General features: G+C 41.0%; 3 protein-coding genes across 3 annotated transcripts; 1 reads left to right on the top strand and 2 right to left on the bottom strand.

The window, feature by feature from the left end:
* Positions 1–49: 49 nt before the first annotated feature.
* LOC117461359 (kinesin-like protein KIFC3) lies at positions 50–10,332 on the bottom strand. The gene is made up of 20 exons (XM_034103187.1): positions 10,152–10,332; positions 9,814–9,936; positions 9,476–9,572; positions 9,171–9,328; positions 8,828–9,080; positions 6,818–6,990; positions 6,216–6,281; positions 5,382–5,519; positions 5,095–5,292; positions 4,842–5,015; positions 4,152–4,299; positions 3,651–3,781; positions 3,415–3,526; positions 3,163–3,344; positions 2,985–3,089; positions 2,742–2,872; positions 2,358–2,478; positions 2,138–2,267; positions 1,603–1,832; positions 50–1,490 (listed from the first exon to the last, which is right to left on the bottom strand). Exons 2-20 carry the CDS (start codon positions 9,913–9,915, stop codon positions 1,365–1,367), a joined length of 2,775 nt encoding a protein of 924 aa, XP_033959078.1. The 5' UTR covers positions 9,916–9,936; positions 10,152–10,332; the 3' UTR covers positions 50–1,364.
* A 325-nt stretch (positions 10,333–10,657) lies between these two features.
* Positions 10,658–13,916, bottom strand: LOC117460810 (transmembrane protein 276-like). Its single transcript, XM_034102387.1, has 2 exons — positions 13,647–13,916; positions 10,658–13,056 (listed from the first exon to the last, which is right to left on the bottom strand). The coding sequence occupies exons 1-2, from the start codon at positions 13,734–13,736 to the stop codon at positions 12,517–12,519; spliced, it is 630 nt and encodes a 209-aa protein (XP_033958278.1). The 5' UTR covers positions 13,737–13,916; the 3' UTR covers positions 10,658–12,516.
* A 432-nt stretch (positions 13,917–14,348) lies between these two features.
* cep72 (centrosomal protein 72) lies at positions 14,349–19,022 on the top strand. The gene is made up of 14 exons (XM_034102382.2): positions 14,349–14,429; positions 14,691–14,818; positions 15,258–15,450; positions 15,533–15,641; positions 15,932–16,083; positions 16,174–16,229; positions 16,305–16,347; positions 16,848–17,042; positions 17,149–17,330; positions 17,449–17,542; positions 17,636–17,814; positions 17,911–18,037; positions 18,129–18,240; positions 18,359–19,022. The coding sequence occupies exons 1-14, from the start codon at positions 14,354–14,356 to the stop codon at positions 18,417–18,419; spliced, it is 1,707 nt and encodes a 568-aa protein (XP_033958273.2). The 5' UTR covers positions 14,349–14,353; the 3' UTR covers positions 18,420–19,022.
* Positions 19,023–19,063: the final 41 nt, after the last annotated feature.

Raw genomic sequence — 19,063 nt, 5'->3', positions numbered from 1 at the left:
TTTGTTATACCTGTTGTCTTTATTTTGAGGCTTGGGGGGAGAGGCAATATGGATTCATTCCTTTATCACGGCATATGTAAACAAAACAAAAATATATAATACAGTATGCAAAAACACTGACATAAAAATAAACAATAGAAATAGAAATGTACAAAGTTTTGCCCACAAACATTTACTCTTACATCTTGAGATGTTCAAGCGGTAGCTGTTGTAGTTCCATGTTATTACTAACAAATATTTATTATTTTGTTGCTGGACATCAAATAAGAGAAAAGACACTTTTTAAATATGTCGTATTTATTCAGAAAACGATCTGAAAATCTACCGACTAGGCCTTAAGTGAGCCCTATGCTCTCATGATAGTTACTGCAACATTAATGTCTTGCTACTATTGAACCAAGTTGATCCAATGGGTGATAAATAGAGGAACAAAGATGAACAGATAACGATAAGCGATTTTTGGTATGACATTCACTAGTGATATCTATATCAAGCACGTATATACCTTTCCTGAACTAAATAGTTCCTATTTTCCCTCAATAAAGTGCTTCTTCCAACGTAGGGCTAAACTGTCTCCTCTACAGGGACGTATTGCACCATTCATCACCACTTCTAATTCAAGGCCACCTGTTCCTTCAACAGCGTTCCTCTGTTCTCAAAAGACAAATGATGAAGGCTCTAAAGAGAAACAGAAACCATTCAGTGCTCATCTTCTTCTCGTAAAAACTGCACTAATGTGACAAAAGTGTCATTGAAATTATTATTAGCCATACTCACTGACTACAAAACCGGTTCCCCTACACACTACAATCTTCAAAAATATACAACATTAGCGATGAAGCTCACAAACTACAGATAATAATAGCAAGATGATAAATACTGCTAAAAACGGAGGTGTTGATATTGTGGCTCTGGAAGCTGGTTGATCCTGTTCTCTATCATCACGCTGCTTTAAATACTGTGATGATCAGCAAGAAAAAGCTGATAAGTCCTGGGATTTGGTATTTCACAAGAGGAAACTGAGATATTGTTGTTCAACGAAGCATCGTATCTAGATCTTGGGGGGAGTCATAGGTTGTTTTGGCACTCGGAGTGGGAGAGTAAATACTCCTGCATGCAGATTAGCGAAAGATAAAGGGTTATCGCTTGTCAGAAGCAGGAAATGGCAACGAGGAGGCCGGAACGCCCAACCTCAATCAAAGGCTGGCATTCAGCTGCCACACAGACCTCAGATTTAGCCCTTGAGCAGGATTGCTGTTGATCTTCTTGATATTGAAGCGTTATGATTGGTTGATAAGGTGGGTGAGAATCTGACTTGTGGATTCATGGCTTCCTGGGGGTCACTGGGGAACAGGAGGTGACTGTCAGTCGCACTGTCCTCCACCAGATTCAATCTTCCTGGCTGCAGGACCTAGCTCCACCTTGCACACCCGCTGGGCGAACTTCAGTGAGCACAATGTCTCTCCCACATTACTCTCCAGAGCCGATACCTTTAGTGGAAACAAAACAAGGCTCATGACACACATCAAAGAAGACTACAAATGTAGTTTTGTAATAAAAGTTACACTTTTAAGGCTGAGACACTTGCATCAGAAATCTCACCTGCACCACCATGGCAGTCTTGCTACCTTTTCCCAGGGAGTCTTGTAATAAGTACGTAAGGCGGGAGTTCCTGAAAGGGATATGAGTCTGCCGAGCTCTCAGTGCCTGAATGACGTCACCCAGTGACAGCAGGGAGCGGTTAATATTCTGCGCCTCTTTCAGCCTTTCTCCCTCTGCACCAGACTTCCAAACCCTCTCAGAGCCAGCCAGGTCCACCAGGTTCAATTTTCCTGAGAAAGGAAAAGTGAATTCAGAGTGAACGATGCAGACAGTCATCTCTGGACTAGCTTCTGTCTGACTGGACCAGAAGCTCCTCCTATGCTCTAATTTTTTCTCTTAAATTCTCTTCTGACTAAGCGCTGCAGATATTCACTGGGAAGTATTTTATTTTTTTATTTAGCATAATGTATGAGACTGCACTCAGCTTTAATAAAAGAGATGGATTCAAAGAGAAATGCCAAACCCTATTCAAATTTATAGCAAATGTTAAGAACACACTTTCTCCTGTAGAGGAATAAGTGCCCATGTGACTGACCGGTGGTTTTGGAGCCGGTGGCGAGGTCGGTGCCCTGCACGGTGACGCAGAGCAGAGCGTGGGAGCGGGAGCTGTGCTGGTTCATCTGAGTGCCGAAGGTGATCCTGTTCCTTCGAGCTTTGGCTAAAATCTAAACAAAAACAAGAAAAATGTGCATAAATGAAATTTTATATATTGAACACTAATAAATGATCCCATCAGCACAAACTTAAAAACAAACCTTCTTGATGTGCTGAAAGCTCTTCACCTCGATGACCCTGAGGCCCGGCACATGCAGCTGTCCCGTCCCGTCCGGGTTGATCTTAATGTCCAGTTTCTCTCCGTCCTTACTCAGCAGGTCTCTGAGAAACAGCATTTTGTCAACCTTTATTTACACTTGTATAATACTTGAGGGGCGATCCATATTTACAATGACATCCAGTCTATTACAAAAAAACAATAAAGGAAAAAAAAACAAAAAAAATAACCTTTTGATTAGGTAAAAAGATTTTAGACACAATTGGATATTATTTAACATACAAAACAGAACAGTATGTGGAAATGTAGTAGATATCATATATATATATTACAGGCTAAAGGGACATAAAAGTGCAGAACATTGTACCTTAGCACCTCGTTGTAGATCTCCACAGAGCTGACGGTCACCGTGTAAGTCCACATGTCCTTCCTTTCCTCGATCTCACTGAAGAGATGTTTCAGGGCTCGCTGGTTGATGCCTGGGTTCTCCACACTGCCCTGAAGATAAAGTGATACTTAACCTGCAGCCCACATTATGGAACAAATGTGCCGAGTGTGTACTATATCTGTAATCAATATTCAGCTCCAATAATGCAGTACAACTAGATACCTCCATTGTGTAGGTTTTTCCAGAGCCAGTTTGTCCATAGGCAAATATGCAGACATGGTAGCCGTCGATGCAGGACGTCACAAGAGGCTCTATCTCCTGAAAGACCTGAAAACAAACCAAATGAAGAGTTAGATCTTATTACTATTATATTTCCTGCATATCCTGTGCGTCCTCATACCTCTTCCTGTGTGGCCTGAGGGTGGAAGACCTTGTCCAGTTCGAAGATGCGATCCTTTCCTTTGTTCAGCACATTGAGTGAGGACTCGTTGTTGGGGTCCGTGGTCACCACCACAGACTGGCCCTCCTCGTGCTGGTCCTCCTTCAGCACCGGCTTCACACGGCACAGCACGCGGATGTTGCCTGACAAAAAGAAGGCCCAATTAATGATGTACGGTTCATATTCTGCAGTTTTTTTCCCCTCTCTGCTTACCTTTAAGCTCCACCAGCTGCTCGTGGTACTTCCTGCGCAGTGCAACCTCCTTCCTGTATTTCTCCAGGAGATCTTTGTTGGCTTCAGACATCTCACTAATAGCTGCTGTAACCTGACAAACAGACAAATATGTAACAAAAAAAAGTAAACTAGGCTTGTTGAGCTGGTCAGATTGATCAATCTCCTTAATATATGCAACAAGGTTGTAAGCCTTGATGTGGAGTCACAGTACGTACCTGTTTTTTTGCGTCATTGATAGCTGCTCCGTAAAAGTCGGAGAAGTTTCTAACCTGGCTCTTCAGACTGGTGTAGTCGGTTTTCATGGAGCGTAAAGTTGGAGGTAGTGCAGTCAGACGCTTCTGCAAGCCTGACAAAAATACACAAAGATGTGGAATCAGGCACATATACAATTCTGAATCAAATAATAACTTCAGGGAATTCGCTTTTTTACACTTTCTTGAGTCAGATGAGAAGATTGATACTACTCTAGGCAGCATTTGGTTAGCCTAGCTTAGCAAAAACACTGGAAATGGGGAACCAGCTAGCCTGGCTTTGTTCAAAATAAACAACATCACCCTACCAGGCCCTGTCTTACTTGTTTACCTAATTGATTTGTTGAATCTGTACAAAAAGAGTGGTATCAATCTTGTCATCTAATTCTCAGCAACAAAGCAAAAAGGCACATTTCTCAAAGTGTCTCTTTAAAGATTTCTTTTGGAGGGTTTTCTATCACTCACCGAAGAATTGGTCCTGCAGGTTCTGGAAGTGCTCGGCTGAGCAGGTGGAGGCAGCTTTCACAGCCTCCTCCTTCTTCTCCTCCAAGTGTCCAATCTCTTTCAACAGCTCCTCCCTCAGTTTAGTGATTTCTCGCTCATACGCTGCAATCTGTAAAACGCACAGCATTTTGTTTAAAATGTCAACTTGACTTGTCCAATCTGTGCCGGCTCAGCCCTGTAATGAGTTCATCTGTCAATCATATTGATCTGGTTTGGAATTTACAGCAGCAAAGAGGAAACCTCCTCATCCTGTCTTTGATTTTCACCGCTTTGATCATTTATTCTCTCAAACAGCATGTGCTTTATTTACGCTTTTCAATTCTGTCTCTTTAATATTTTGTAATTAAGGTTGACGGCACCAAGAGGATCATCTGGGATTTCTTACCAGGTTCCTTGCTTCTTAGTGGCCTGAAGCATCAGTATTTATTAAGGTAGAACATTATTCTCAGTAGCCCATCTTACTTTATATCCAGTTTTTGCTGTTTGAGAAATGTATAAAAACCTGATTTAGCACTCTTCTTTTATTTCACTTTAGTATAACTTGTTTTATACTGCTGCCTGTTCATTTATATAATTTTTACTTTAACACAGGAATGAAAGACACTAATTTACACCAAACTAGTTAAGTGTGAATTATATGGCTCCTGTTACCTTGTGCTGGAGATTACAGCTGTATTCATCAGACTTCCTGATGTGTTCCTCCAGCTGTTTGCACCGCTCATTCTGATTGGCCAGCTTATCGGATAGCAGTTCATTCCTCTGTCTGGCTTTGGTCAGCTGCTTTAAAGTGGCTGGTGATTCCACCTCCACAGTCTGGGTGACATACTGAGAGAGAAACAAAACACCTGATCAGGGTCAACTGCTCAACATTTTAGGCAATAGTATATATTATTCCTTCTTGTACCTTTATCTCTGGCTCCTTCCCTCGCTCTCTGTCCAGCTCCAGCTGCAGCTCCCTCACTCGGTCCTCTCGTTTCCTCAGCTCCTCTCCTCTCCTCCACTCACTTTGTTCGCTCTGTCGCTCCAGATGTGATAGCTGTTCAGCACGCTGCTGCAGGGACATCTCCAGCTGCTGCACTCTACTGCGGAGGTTCTCATTCTCCTGAGAAACAAAGAACATTTAAAATGTTTGTGGTGACAAATGGCTTCCTCTGTAGCACGTTCACAAGCTCTGGTGCTGGAGCGTCTCACCTTGATGAGCATGGTGCTGGATTGAGAGGGGATGGCTGACAGCTGCTGCAGGAGGCCTTGGGTAACGCTCAGGTTCTGCTTCAGACTCTCATTCTCTGCTGACAGACACAACACTCGCTTCTCTGAGTCTGTGGCCCCCTGAGGAAATGAAATAAAAGGTTCAGCATAACAACGAGAGATGCATCAAAAGCAGTGACCCTCACATCTACTCCCAGCGGCTCAAGAAGAAAGCCCTCAGGATTATAAAAGACCCCCACCACCCCAGCAACAAACTGTTTAGTCTGCTGCCGTCTGGCAAGCGGTACCGCAGTATCCGGACTAAAACCACCAGACTCAGGGACAGTTTCATCCCACAGGCCAGAAGACTGCTAAACACCTGAGCTCTGCTAAGTGCCCGATAAACATTCCTGTTGTCATCATGCGATATACTTATTTGTATAAATAGTTATCAACGCAATAAACCGTATTTAATTTTGTCTTAATTTACATTATTTTATTTAATATTCTGTTCTTGTACATATCACATTCTATTTACATGTATATAGACTTTTGTACTACTTTTTATTTTGTACTTTTGTATTTTATTATGTATGTTGGATTGTTGGAGGAGCTCAGGTCATAAGATTTTCACTGCCATTTCTACACTGTAGCTTTATGACAACAAAACCTTTGAATCTTGAATATTTGAACCGATATCCTTGTAGATGGATTTATAATTAAGGTGTTACACAACGCTTCATTTTAAGTATGTGGGCAGACGTTGCAGCTTTGCTGATGACGAGGGAAGTGACGAAGACTTGACAAATGATTGAATCAATAGTGCACAGGGCTTACCGTGGCTGTTTTCAGTCTGCACAGCTCCTCCTCGCGCTCCTCTATGCAACTCTTGAGCTCGTCGATCTGTGTAAGGAATGAGAAGAGGTAAACAGAGATAGATTTAGACTACAGACATGATTTACTATATATCATATAACACACCATGATTCCATTATCTAAGTGATTTTATTCTGCAATACTACTTTTTTTTGTAAACATTAATAATAGGTCATTACTTCAGACATATTACTATTTGAAAAGATAGTTTAAAGGCCAAAGATTAATATTCTTGTAATTTTTATGTTTCTTTTATTATCTTTTCTTTTTAATGACTTGTTTTTAAATGCTATTTTATAATGTGTTTCCACTGCACTATTTCTTAATGCTCATAATGTCTTTCATTTTTGTAAAGCACTTGGAATTGCCTTGTGTTGAAAGGTGCCATATAAATAAACTTGCCTTGCCTTACTTCATTATTACAAACTGCATGACTTATATTGTAATGAGACTAGATTCAAACACAATAAACTATTTGTGATAAATGATGTATGGCTTTCCTGAAGCAGATTGTTCCTAAATGGATAAAGCACTCAGGATTTCTCTAATATGCAGCTGCCTACCTGCTGCTGGAAGGTCTGTATACGAGAGTGTCGGTCCAGATCCTTCTCCTCCAGCTGGGAGTGCAGCAGACGGAGTTCCCCCCTCAGCTTACTCCTCTCCCCCTGCAGCCCGTACAGAGACTCAACCAGCCGGTGAACCCCAGCTTGTGTCCCTTCATCACCGATGGACTCACCTGGGGGATATAAGCAAGGAACATTCAAATCAGCCTATGCAGCAGCACCATCATACGGCCTGGATATTAATGGCATAACAAAAAGCAAATATAACAGCAGCTATATTATGCCATGTACAGATCAATATTCATATTCAGATAACCAATAATAGTACAATAGTCGTTTGAACCTCCTCTGACCTGTTTTTTATCAGTTTTTCTTGTGACAAATTCCTGCAGTCCGCCTAAATGCTTGTGTGTGTTTATTATTAATGAACATTAACTATGCACTTAAAGCTCTTTTAGAAAGCCTGAAGTCACCATGCCTTGCAGTGAGGTTAACTTTATCGTTTCCACCCTCAAGTCTCCTGGGCGTCTTTAAAGATCTATGCAGGATTGCTGCAGCTTCTCACGTGCAGCTTGGAGCATTGAAGATAATTTAAACAAAGCAACAGCCTGCTAAAATAAAAACTCCATGGAGCATGCCCCGCAGCATTTTCAATGACTTTGCTCCTCCTCAATGTTTTATCAGGCCCTGTCAACTCCTATTATCATCGCAAGGCCTTATGCTAATTTTATAAATGTCGCCATGTCACAATGGGGCAGGGAGAAGAGGTGATGTGAGGGAAAGACAACAACAACAATTAAGCAAAGGCTACAGCTGTGCATCAAGGATCTGTGCATAAAGGATCTTAAAAGAAACAAGCATCACCTCTCCAATTAGGCCTGCACGTAAACAACAGTAAACAAACAGACCACACACCCTTGTCACACTTGGGGCATTGACTCTGGTTATTTTTAGTCCAACACAAGTACACGTGGCTCCTTGCATGAGCCAAGACGTGTAAGTGCATTTGCAGGGAATAAAACATAACTCTGAGCCATGTTTTATTCAAGAAAGAGAGCCAAAGAATCACTATCCCTGTACCCAAAGAACCTCGCCACGGAATCATGTATCTTTTTCCTGTGGCTAATGATATTCAGTACGCATGAGATCCTCCCTTTAAACACACCTACGCACTGAGATTCATATAACCCCCGGGTTATCATTTCTCCAAGACTAACAGTCAGCATCAGGACAGGATTCTGATCTGCCTACTACAGCTCCATGCACTGTTTAACACGCTATACTGTACATTACACATGAAAGTGATGTAATACAGTGCAGCCTATACGGCTATCCTCCTGCTCCGAGGTCAAAGAACCATCTGGTAAGATCTGAAACACAGCAGAGACCCACATCTAAAGCTTGTAGGTCATTGCAGCTGCACAGAGTTAGTCTGGCCTCTTGACTTACATGCAAATCTAATCAGTCTGCTCCTCTGCCGAAGACTGTATTCTTCTATAAAAAGTGTACAGTATCCCAAGTCGAATCTAGGGTGGGCCAACAATGGAAAATCCCCATGATTGAAGTGAACTACTAAGACACTATCTTGGGAACTGATGACTCACTCTCAAATCCTACTCACTTTGTTATATAATGATGGAAAGGACTGAGCTTTCATAGGTTTAAAGGAAAACCCATCTTATCGTTATTCTGTAACCCAGGATAGACACCTGTTATGATGAGCATGTGATGTGCTTCCCTTTTTTCATCATCCTCCATCTATCACATGATCTCCCCAATCTGAAGTCTCATATCGATTTGAAGACTGCAGGGCCATTTTCTGCTTCACACCAACCAATCTACTTCTGGTTATTAAAACAACCACTCGACCTCTGCCTCTCTGTTTTTCATCCTCCTCACACCTACCGGAAGGAAATTGAAAAACCCATTCCTCTTGCACCTTAATTGCCCCCTCCCCCTTCTTTCTTTCTTCTCTCCTTCCCCTAGGTGACCATTCCCTCTCCCCCTCACCCTCGCTCAGCGGGCTGGGGGTGTGCTGCTGGCTGATGGCTTCCTCCAGGCTGCTGATGATGCTGCTCTTGTCCCTGAGGCGCTGGCGGTATGACGCTCGTAGGGCCTTCATTTGTCTGCGGTGCTTTACACGGTGCCTCTTCAGCTGGACCCGGTACTGGTCGGCCTGCTGCTGCAGCTGCTGGAAGTGGGAGTACTGCTCCAGAAAAGTCAGCAAGTGGGACATCACCGCCAGCAGGGGAGACTCTGTCGGCTGAGCAGCACATAGGGAGTTACTATTTGGGGAACTTCTCATTTATGCATCAGGTGGGGAGCTAAGATTAGGTGATGACAGTTTGGTCACCTTTCCTGTTGTTTCCACCTGGACCTGGGAGGCCCTCCTCTTCTCAGCCTCATGCTTGAAGGATAGGAAAGCAGCTAGAGGAGTGCATGCTGGGATGTCGGGGCCTTCTGCCTCACCTTCATCACTCAGAGACATTTCATCACTGTCACTGCTACTGCCTGGATGAAAACAAATCACAAAAACAATGAAGAGTAAAGGAATGTATATACTAAATATTCAATAAGTAGAATCTACCCACATCATAAATGTTTTATTAATCTTCTATATTACGTTGGACAAAAAAAAGCAGCTATTTGAGCACTCACTGGATTCACCACGCTGAGCACAAGCCTTCTTCCCCATTTTGGAGGTGTGGCCATCTCTCCTCCTTCTCCCTGTTTCCATGGAAACGGGTCTTGGCTCCTGAACACAGCAACATGCATTAGGGTCAGATGGTAATGCACAGGCTACATATTTACATATTGCATCCACAGAAATCCACAAAATGAGCAAAGAAAATGAAAACACAAATGTATACATGCTCTATGACAGAGCCCTTCTGTACTGTCGGGGGGTAAAGATGACGCAGGCATGTTCCCTGAAATAAAAAGGACTTTTCCTCACGGAGGACCCCCGAGGTTAGACATGATGTGGCTAGACATACATTTGAGGACGATCCACATGCCCCCTCCAAAGCTTCATCCTCCTCTTCCTTCTTGAAGACGGTGTAGAAGATGTAGACTAACAGGGAGTAGAAGGCGTACATTGCTACGCCGTCCAAGAGTCCCTGTAAATGACACATAAGCTCAGTAAATAATCTCTATCTTGCAGCAGAAAAGCACACACAATTTTAGTTGAAGTCTTTCTGATAATCAAAGGAAGAATACATGTAAAAATAACGGTTACGAAAAAAACACAATACATCAGGACTTCTCAAGAGACACATTTTCTTCTTTTTTTGATGTCACTTCATTCCATCAAGCTGAGATGTTTCTCTTTTACCTTTTCACATTTCTGTTCCTCTTTGGTGATGACAATCTGACATCCCAGTCATTGGTATTCCCCTCTCACACTCCATCTGTGCTGACAAAGAAGAATCCTCCCATGCAGGTTTTGTTCTCAGAGCTGCAACAGCATCCCAGCGCTGTGTGCAGCTCCTTTGTGTCTCCCTCTCTGTTTTCTCTCCTCCTCCTCCTCCTCCTCCTCTCCACTTTGCTCCATCTACAGGCTGCATCTGCACGAGCATGCTCAGTGCAGTTTACTGATCCGCTGCAGTGTGAAGTGACAGTTTCTGTATGGAGACAAATTGAACCAGGAGCAGTTGGTGGTGATAACAGAGAAAGGGGTGGAAGAGATGTGCCTGGCTCCAGGTGTTCATAACAATCAGATACTTCAACGTATTACACTTGTACTATTTGATGTTTCCAAGGACTGTTATGGTACAGAAGTTGGCCACAAGACAAGAAGCGTGTGTAACGCAGTGGGAAATGATACTCTGTAACTAGAAGTCATTTTTCAGATGCATTTAAATAATTTATTCAAGTTATGTCAACTCAAAATTCTTTTAGTTTTCACATTTTTGTTAACAAATTAAAAATAAATAAAATACAACATGTGACATTTTAAAACAGATGAATGTTTCCAATAAAGACTTGACCTTAATGATACATCACAGCACAATCAGCACCATCCTTTTGCAACCCAAACTCAAAGGCGTGCACAGAATGAAATACATTTTTAAATATCCCATGGTCACCTGTGTGCTGAGGTCTGACAAAGGCATTGTTCCACAGACAGGAACACAGCCACAAATCCTTGTTGTTTACTGCAGTAAAAATGCTGAGGCAGCTGCTTACAATTCTGAAATCCTGAGAGAGAATCTGCAGTGTTCACATGGCTGCACAGAATATGGAAATGATGCTAGGATAACAATGTGGGCACAATGTTAAACAGATGAGGTCATTTCTGTTACCACTGCAGCAAACCATTGTGTAAAATGTCTACTGATAAGTATCAAACGAGCATGGTGAGGTAAGAGCAGGACCAAGAGCTCAGACCACTGTAGATATGGAAACAGTGATACTGCTGAGGCTGCAGAACAAATGGGACCCAGACTCTGAAGCAGCTAGATGTTGAAACTTTTAAAGAGATGTGTGCAGGCTTCTAACAGCCTGACAGTGAATACAGCCGGCAAGACATTCTCTAAAATGATCAAAGATTAAATTAAACCGCCCACGTGCTGGCGAATTCAAATTGAACAGCATAATTAATGTCAGGAGGGTACTCCAATATGTCTAATAAAGGTCATTGAGGCATTACAGTCATGCAGACCGTGGGCTATCAGTTTTAAATCGTTGTCGGATACTCTCATGCAAATGACTTTGTTCAGTGGCATCTGGGTTTTGTTAATGCTTTGTATTTTATTCAAATAAAGTTTCTAATAATTTCAGCCAAGGTCTATGCTTAGCGGATACTGTAAACCCAATCTGGGACTTCATTGTAACTACAAATAATTGACTAAATCAGATATCTGAATGATTTCTGAAATACTTGGAAATGTAAGCTACAATACTCCGTTACCATGTGGAATATTTGGCTTGAACACAAAGCGTGATACAAAATAAATAAGCACTTGTGAAAATTCATGTTTCATATATCTCAGCCTTAATAATTGTGTTAAATAATAATTGTATTAAGTCCTTAAACATAAAATATGTGAAGCATGTTATACTTGAGTGCATGTGGCCTAAAAAAATGAAGAAAGAAATGTAAATGTTTACATTGTCTTTCATAAAATCTTAAATGAATCATATTATCTGTAAGATAATATCAGAATATATTTTAAAATGTTTCCAAGTGCGCAAGGTGAACTCTTTGGATTGCTTTTTCTCTCAACAGTCTTTATCTCAATGATATTTGTTTTATGATGACTAAACAAAGAAAAAAGCAGCAATTCCTCCATCAGCTGTTGTGTGGCATTTTTCGAAATAATCAATAATTTAGAAAATGTATTGTATATATTGTATCGTTTCATTTTCAGTCAATTTACTAATCGATGAATCCACTTCTCACTCCAACTCTACTGCAATTTTGTTATACCTTAAAATACAAGATAATAATTTATTATTATTATTATTATTAATATAATAAAAATTAATCCAGTTAAAAACATCCTGAAAAAGTTTGTTGTAATCGCAAAAATTGTGCAGCACAACTCTTTTTCAGAATTTTTCTGAAATGCTAATAAGTTAGGCACATTCACTTTTGCATGGGTCAGTACCAGTTGACTTTTGTACTATTGTGTATGTTGTCCAAGTCCATCACTATACACGGATCCTGACTCATCATACAGATATCTACAGATTTTCTAAAGGTCCATGATACATTGCTCAGTCACATCCAACAGGAACTTGCCAAGGGCCTGTGTGGAGGCCCAACAGCCCACAGACATGATGCCCTTTAAAAGCCACTTGATGAGTCCCTCAGTTGCAGCTTGAGAAATGAGTGGAGCGAAAGTGTTTGTTCCGACCCTCTGAGCCAAAAGCAATGGGAGGCTGAGGGCCACACCGCCAAAGGCCCCTAAAGCATTCCCGGCAAACAGACAGACCGTCAGACAGCAGGACAGGGAAGACAAACCGAGGCAGCGCGTCATCAGCGTGAGAGCATCGGCTGAGAGCCAGTCACACAGACCAAGCAGCAGACAGGAGCCACACAGGAGGGTATGTGCTGTGTTGTGGTCTTCACTGAGCCACAGGAAGTCGAAGGAGACCAGCGCTGGAGCCAGAACCTGGGCGGTCCACTCTGCTTCTCTCTGTAAAGATGTGAGGTATGAGCTGGAGGGCTGCACGATGGACAGTGCTGCAGAGAGTCCGAGCAGGAAGAGGCCTACTGAAGGAGCCCTGTGATCCTACAAAGAGACAAATGCACAGGCAGTGAGTCTTATGATTCTAAATGAATAAGGCATTGTGATAATACACTGAACAAGTAGGATACATTGGAATGATTCTTCAATTTTATTTAAATATGTCTCTCTTTTTACATGCCGTTTTATTAAAACTCTTATATTGTTAATCGCTTCTGTATCATGTACCTTCAAAATCAATGCAGAATTGTAATATTAAACTGGATAAGGAGGACACACCTCTTTTTTTTTTCTAGGAAATGTGTGTATTTGAATTTGATAAGAATATTGTAATGAAGTTTCTTTTTCAATAATTTCCATGTTATGTGACCCAGTGACAATGCAGAAATGTATTACTACAGTGGACATTACAAGTAGTAGGCTATATCTTTTGAATGGATTAAAGTCCACCTTCTATTTAAAATGAGTGTACACTGGACAAGTAGGACACAAAGCAGAACACAGGAGTGAATGTCTTTAGAATATCGTTTGGTCAGCTATATCGATTTATGGTTTCAGCACAAAACGTTGAAGTTAGCAAATAACTTTTTTACCAATTATCATCGATATTTGGCACTGCATTGAATGCCACCTACCTTAAATAGTCTGTAGGAATAGTATAATGCTGTGGCAGACAAAACGATGTTGGAACATGATGTTATCAACTCTGTTGCACAGGACGCCATTGATCCTGACGACGACTGGTACTCCTGCAAACATCCACGAGCAACGCTACCGTTACTAACGTCAACAATACGTTGTTTCTAGTGTGTGTGAAGTGAACTACTAGACTGTTGCATGAATCTGACGGTGTTTTATAGTTGGCTAAACACAGAGAACAGAGGACCAAACTTTAGACAGGAACATGTTTGTTATGACACGTGACAACTCCGGATGTGGACAGTACGCATGCTCCAAGAGACGCCTTTAATGCTCCTTGAAAACTCTGATTGTACCGTTGCAGAAACATAGGCGCAGGTGCAACAATAATTGTGAATTGTGTTTCTATTTTAAAGACATATTTATTAGTTGTGTAGGCATACATATTTATGAATTTATGAATTGTATATGTATCGAATATAATGTATTTGATCAGATCTATCAGTATGGCAGAAAAAAAGATTATTTTAACGGTAGAAAAATAATAGCTAATGTTAGTATGAGTAGCAAACAATTATAATATGCAGTCTTTGCGTTTAATCAGTAAAACAGATGGTGCACTGCACATCAATGTAAAGGTCAAACTGAATGATGCTCTCGGTTTCTTCCGACAGTACCTGAAGGCAGCATGAGTTCGAAAAGTATGGCGGCGGAGAGTTTGACAACCATAACAGAGCAATGGATACGGGAGAGATTACAATTAAAACATCCCTGTCTTGGTAAGATGATCTAATTATAATACAAGCGCTGTATGCGAATACATACAAGCGACTATTACAGGTCAAGCCATGGCGTTGAGCTTGTGTTGTTTTAAAACTATTTTAGCTAACCGTAGTTACTTTTCCAAACCTTAGCATTGACGGCTAAGCTAACGCCAGCTAACACAGCCACTAGCAATGACTGCAATCTGCTGCAAACCACATGCACCACAAGCTACTAATTCACTGCAGTCTTATAGTACATGTTGTTCTTTTAAACAGGTGATGTCCGCTCACTGAGCCTCCCGGGGACGTATGAGGAGAAGATCAGACATCTGGGAAATGCTCTGAATAACTTTGTCCGTCTGAAGTCTCTGGACCTCTCCTGTAACGCTATCGTCTGCATTGAGGTGGGTTTAAACCATTGACTATATTTAAAAGTTTAAACTCTGGATCAAGTCTTTAAGCTGTTAAATTGCATTGCAATGCAGTAAATTGCATTGAGATATCCGGCCCTGGCTGCCACATTAAAATCACAACACATATGCAATATGATTTACAAAAATGTACAATAAAACAAAACACTTTTCAACACAAGTGCCTCAACCTTATGCTTCTGTCACCACATTCTTAATGATGCTCTTACATTTATTTGTTATGAATGTTTCTAATTTTAGATGTCTTTGTAGATTATTCCATGCTCAAAATGTATACTTGAAAATGCTGATCTGATATAAGATCAAATAAGATGTACTTTATTAATCCCAATTTGGGACATTTAAAAACATTTTTTTTATATCTGCTCATAACTGTTAACCTCTTTTCAAAACGGTATTGTTTCCTCCCCAGGGGGTTCAACATTTGAAAGTGCTTGAGAGGCTGATCCTGTACTATAATCACATTCCTTCCCTTGAAGAGGTGAACGTGGTGTACGAGCTGCCAGCTTTGAGAGAGCTGGACCTCAGACTCAATCCTCTAACTAAAAGTTACCCACAATACCGCCCTTTCCTGGTGCATGCCATGCCCAACCTACGCAAACTAGGTAAAATATAACCACCTTCCCCAGTTTGGGCTTATCTCCGGTCAGTTTTCAATGCAACTGAGTGTCCTTTCTTGCTTTCTAGACAGCTGTCCAATCAGAGACACAGAGCGCAAAGTTGCTATAATGCAGTTCTCCTCTGACCTTCTACCTCAGCAGAAGAGCTCCTCTTTAAATCAGGTTGCTGAGCAAAGGTAAACTGTCAGACAAATGCTTGGGTTTCACTTCCATTTTGACTGAATAGGTCTACCTATGATCTTGAGAAAATGGAAAACACTCAAAATGTATGTAAAAAAATGTAAAAGTCGTGGTGACTCAAATGTTTGATTATGAAGAAAGGCAACACATACATATCACTGTAGAGCTTTTAAAGACAAAAGTGATGGTGCAAAAACACTCTCACTTACAGTTGCAGTTATCCAAACAAATATCTCACCTGTTATTCTCCCGAGTTGTATCATTCTGTGTTGCTTGTGTTTCACAGAAGCAGTGATCAGAGACTGGCTTTGGTTGACCGCTTAACCAGGAGGCTCTCTCTCCTGACGGACACCGATGATATTGTGTTGAATTTTGTTGCGAGGAATCATGAAGGGCAAAGTGACACTCAGTCCCACTCGGTTCACAAGGAGGCAGAAGGTAAGATGTCAAAGTCAACAAACACATTTTCAGTTTAAAACCAACCAAGTGACATTTTTGTAACTTCTTTTCAAACTGTTTCTGTCTCAGAATCAAACAACGAATCCAATGATTTTACAGAACTGAGGAGTTCTACTCCAAAACAGGTGATTTTTACTTCTGGTCAAACAATTATCAGTAGTATATTTACATTATATATACTGAATTTGTTTTATTTTTAGGAATGGGCTAAATCCATCCTCAGGAATTCCCCTACAAATTATGGTAAGAGTCAGTTTGTGATATAGAGCTTTTCAAGCGCCTGTTTGTGGTTGTTTAGTAGCATAGAGATTTTAACAGTTGATAACATTTGAAGTATATTTGGCACCACTTTTTCTGTTGTTGCGATTTTAATAATAAAACCAGGAGTTGTTAATCCAAAATCTACTTGTTTTTATTGTAATTATAATCTGGTATTTTGATTATAATTGGTCACCAGTTCTGGATGAACACGGGATAAAATACTTTTAAAGATAATTGTAAATTATTCTTAATATCTCTGTGTATATTCTCAGGTGTACTACCTGTGTTTATCTCGTATTCTGTTGCTGCTATAACGCCTGAATTTCCCTTCAGCATCTTATCTCATCATTGTCCTGTTTTTTCCACTAGGTGGAGACAAAAGCCAATTCTTGTTTTTATTATTATATTACTCTTGCTTTTAATCATGAACATGAGGGTAAATTAATTTCGGTGTATTATTGTGTCATTTATAATTTGACCAGATAACACAGAGTCCAAAGTGCCCCACGTGAAAGAAACATCTCATAAAAGAAGCTCTTCCACATTTAAAGCGACTGAAAGACCGAAGGTGTCCTTTGGCCCCTATGTAGAGAAACACAGACCTGTGTCTGGAAAGCAAAAGGACTTCGCCAAGCACACCAGGCAAGCAGCAAAGGGACATTATACCCCTAATCCTGGTAAGAATAATGTCTGTACTGAATATAATCCTTTGTCAGACATTAATACACATCCACAACCCACTTTCTTGACATGTAGTTAAATGTGTTTTCACATTTCTTTCAGATCCAAGTCATCGTCATAGTTCCTCATTAGTTAATATCCGGCCTCCCAGTCCACGTGGTCCTGGTTTGAATTTGTCCGACCCCTCCAACCCCATCTTACATCCTCCAAGACTGACCTACTCTAGTTTCAATAAGACAGAAGGGGAATCCAGCCTGCAGCCGCAAGGGGAGAAGAAAAAAAGGGTGGGAAGTTAATTAAGTCTACTCTTTTGTGTTTTTTTGTTGTTCTTCCTACTTGTACAAAATATATTTAAAGTTGTTTATTTTCTCTTATAAACAAATATCTTATCTCACATCCCAGGGTGGTTATAGGAAACCTCTGGAGATGCTCCTCAACCTCGTGGACAAACACTGGACTGGAGAGCAGTCGCTGCATCATAACAACAACTTCCTGTGTGAGTTTGGACTTTGGTTTATGGAATGTCTTATCTGATTACAGGAGCCTAAAGATAATGAATGTCTTCTCATTATTCTATTTTTGGCTCTAGCTCAGGCAGTCCAGATCCTCTCCATGATGGAAAACGATATTTCCAGTCGGGAGGCAGAGGTCAGGACCTTAAGAAGGGAAGCTGATGCACTGAGCTTTCAAGCGGCTTCACGTGAGGACGAGCACAAAAGTGAAGTCCGTAACCTCTCCGATCAGCTGGAGGAAGCTCGCAGTGCAGTTGTGAGTGGATTCAACACTAGAAGGCAATGTTGAGCTTTAGGAGGCCTTGATAGTTTTGATGAACTTACTGTCATTATTTCATTTTCTCAAACACAGGCCAAACTTAACGAGCAGCTGAGGATTGTCTTGGAGGAAAATGTCGGCCTACAGAAACAGCTCATCAAGTTAGAACGACAGTATCTGAAGTCCATGATGAAAAGTTCACCAATCTCTCAGATTAAAGGTGGGTGTGTACGCCAATTGGAGAAATGAAGGAGTGCTAATTAGGCTGCTTTCTTTAGAAAAACTCACACTTTGTCGTTAAAAATCCTCAGAGGCCCAGACTGAAGTGGAGGAGCTGAGGAAAGAAATCGAGGGGTTGAAGGAGAAAGTGCATGAGTCTGAGAAAGTCAAGGATTTGTCAAATATGTTGCATGAAAGCCACCGGTAAGAAGATGAAGACATCTTAGTGTTAATACTTGTTTTTAGGTTTTCACAATGAACGATGTTCTCACTTTTACACCAGCTCTACGTGGTTAGTTTATGATTTGTTTCTGTACTGCAGGTCTCTGGTGGCTACCAACAAGTGTTTGCTAGCTGAGCTGAAGGGAAGTGGAGAACTTTAAAGAGGAATGCACAGTGGGATAGACATTTCAAAGCAAGACTTTGCTGAGCGTCATATTAGCATTGCATCCACTGCACAAGCCCCTGCAGCTACAGACTATTTTTTAAAGCTTTTTTGACTTCATATCCTTTTTGATATGTGTGTATTAAGTTCCAAGCCCTTTTGGAAAAAAAATGTGTTTATTATTTACACAGAAATCTGTATAGGCTGCGTTTGCTTGATGTAAACAGTAATGGGCAACGGCAATTCATCCAAGGAAGTTTGTGTATAAGTGTGTGACAGGGCTGTTATGTTAAATGGTTTTAAGGGGGAAAATGTTAGTGAGAAGGTCATAATGTATTTCCTGGATCAGTAGCAAGATTGTGTCCCTCTGCTTTTCCCCTTTCTATTTTTTGTAGGTCACTTGTCTTCTTCTGCTTTGTACGCTGCAGTGGAATGAATGCATCTAGATTCCAGCTGCACTGTGACTTTATTTATATCTCTGCCTTCGGGCTGGAGAGCTACACACACACAGATGCACTTTCCTCTCACAAGCACTAATGCGAGACCTGGCAAACCAGGTTAGCATGGGGATGCTACCACATAAACTGAATGTAGCTTGTTTTTATAAGTTAATATTACAGGTTAGTAACACTGAAACAGGGA

The sequence above is a fragment of the Pseudochaenichthys georgianus genome, chromosome 16 (genome assembly GCF_902827115.2).
Source record: "Pseudochaenichthys georgianus chromosome 16, fPseGeo1.2, whole genome shotgun sequence".
NCBI lineage: Eukaryota > Metazoa > Chordata > Actinopteri > Perciformes > Channichthyidae > Pseudochaenichthys > Pseudochaenichthys georgianus.
This window is presented reverse-complemented; position numbering and strand designations above follow the sequence as displayed.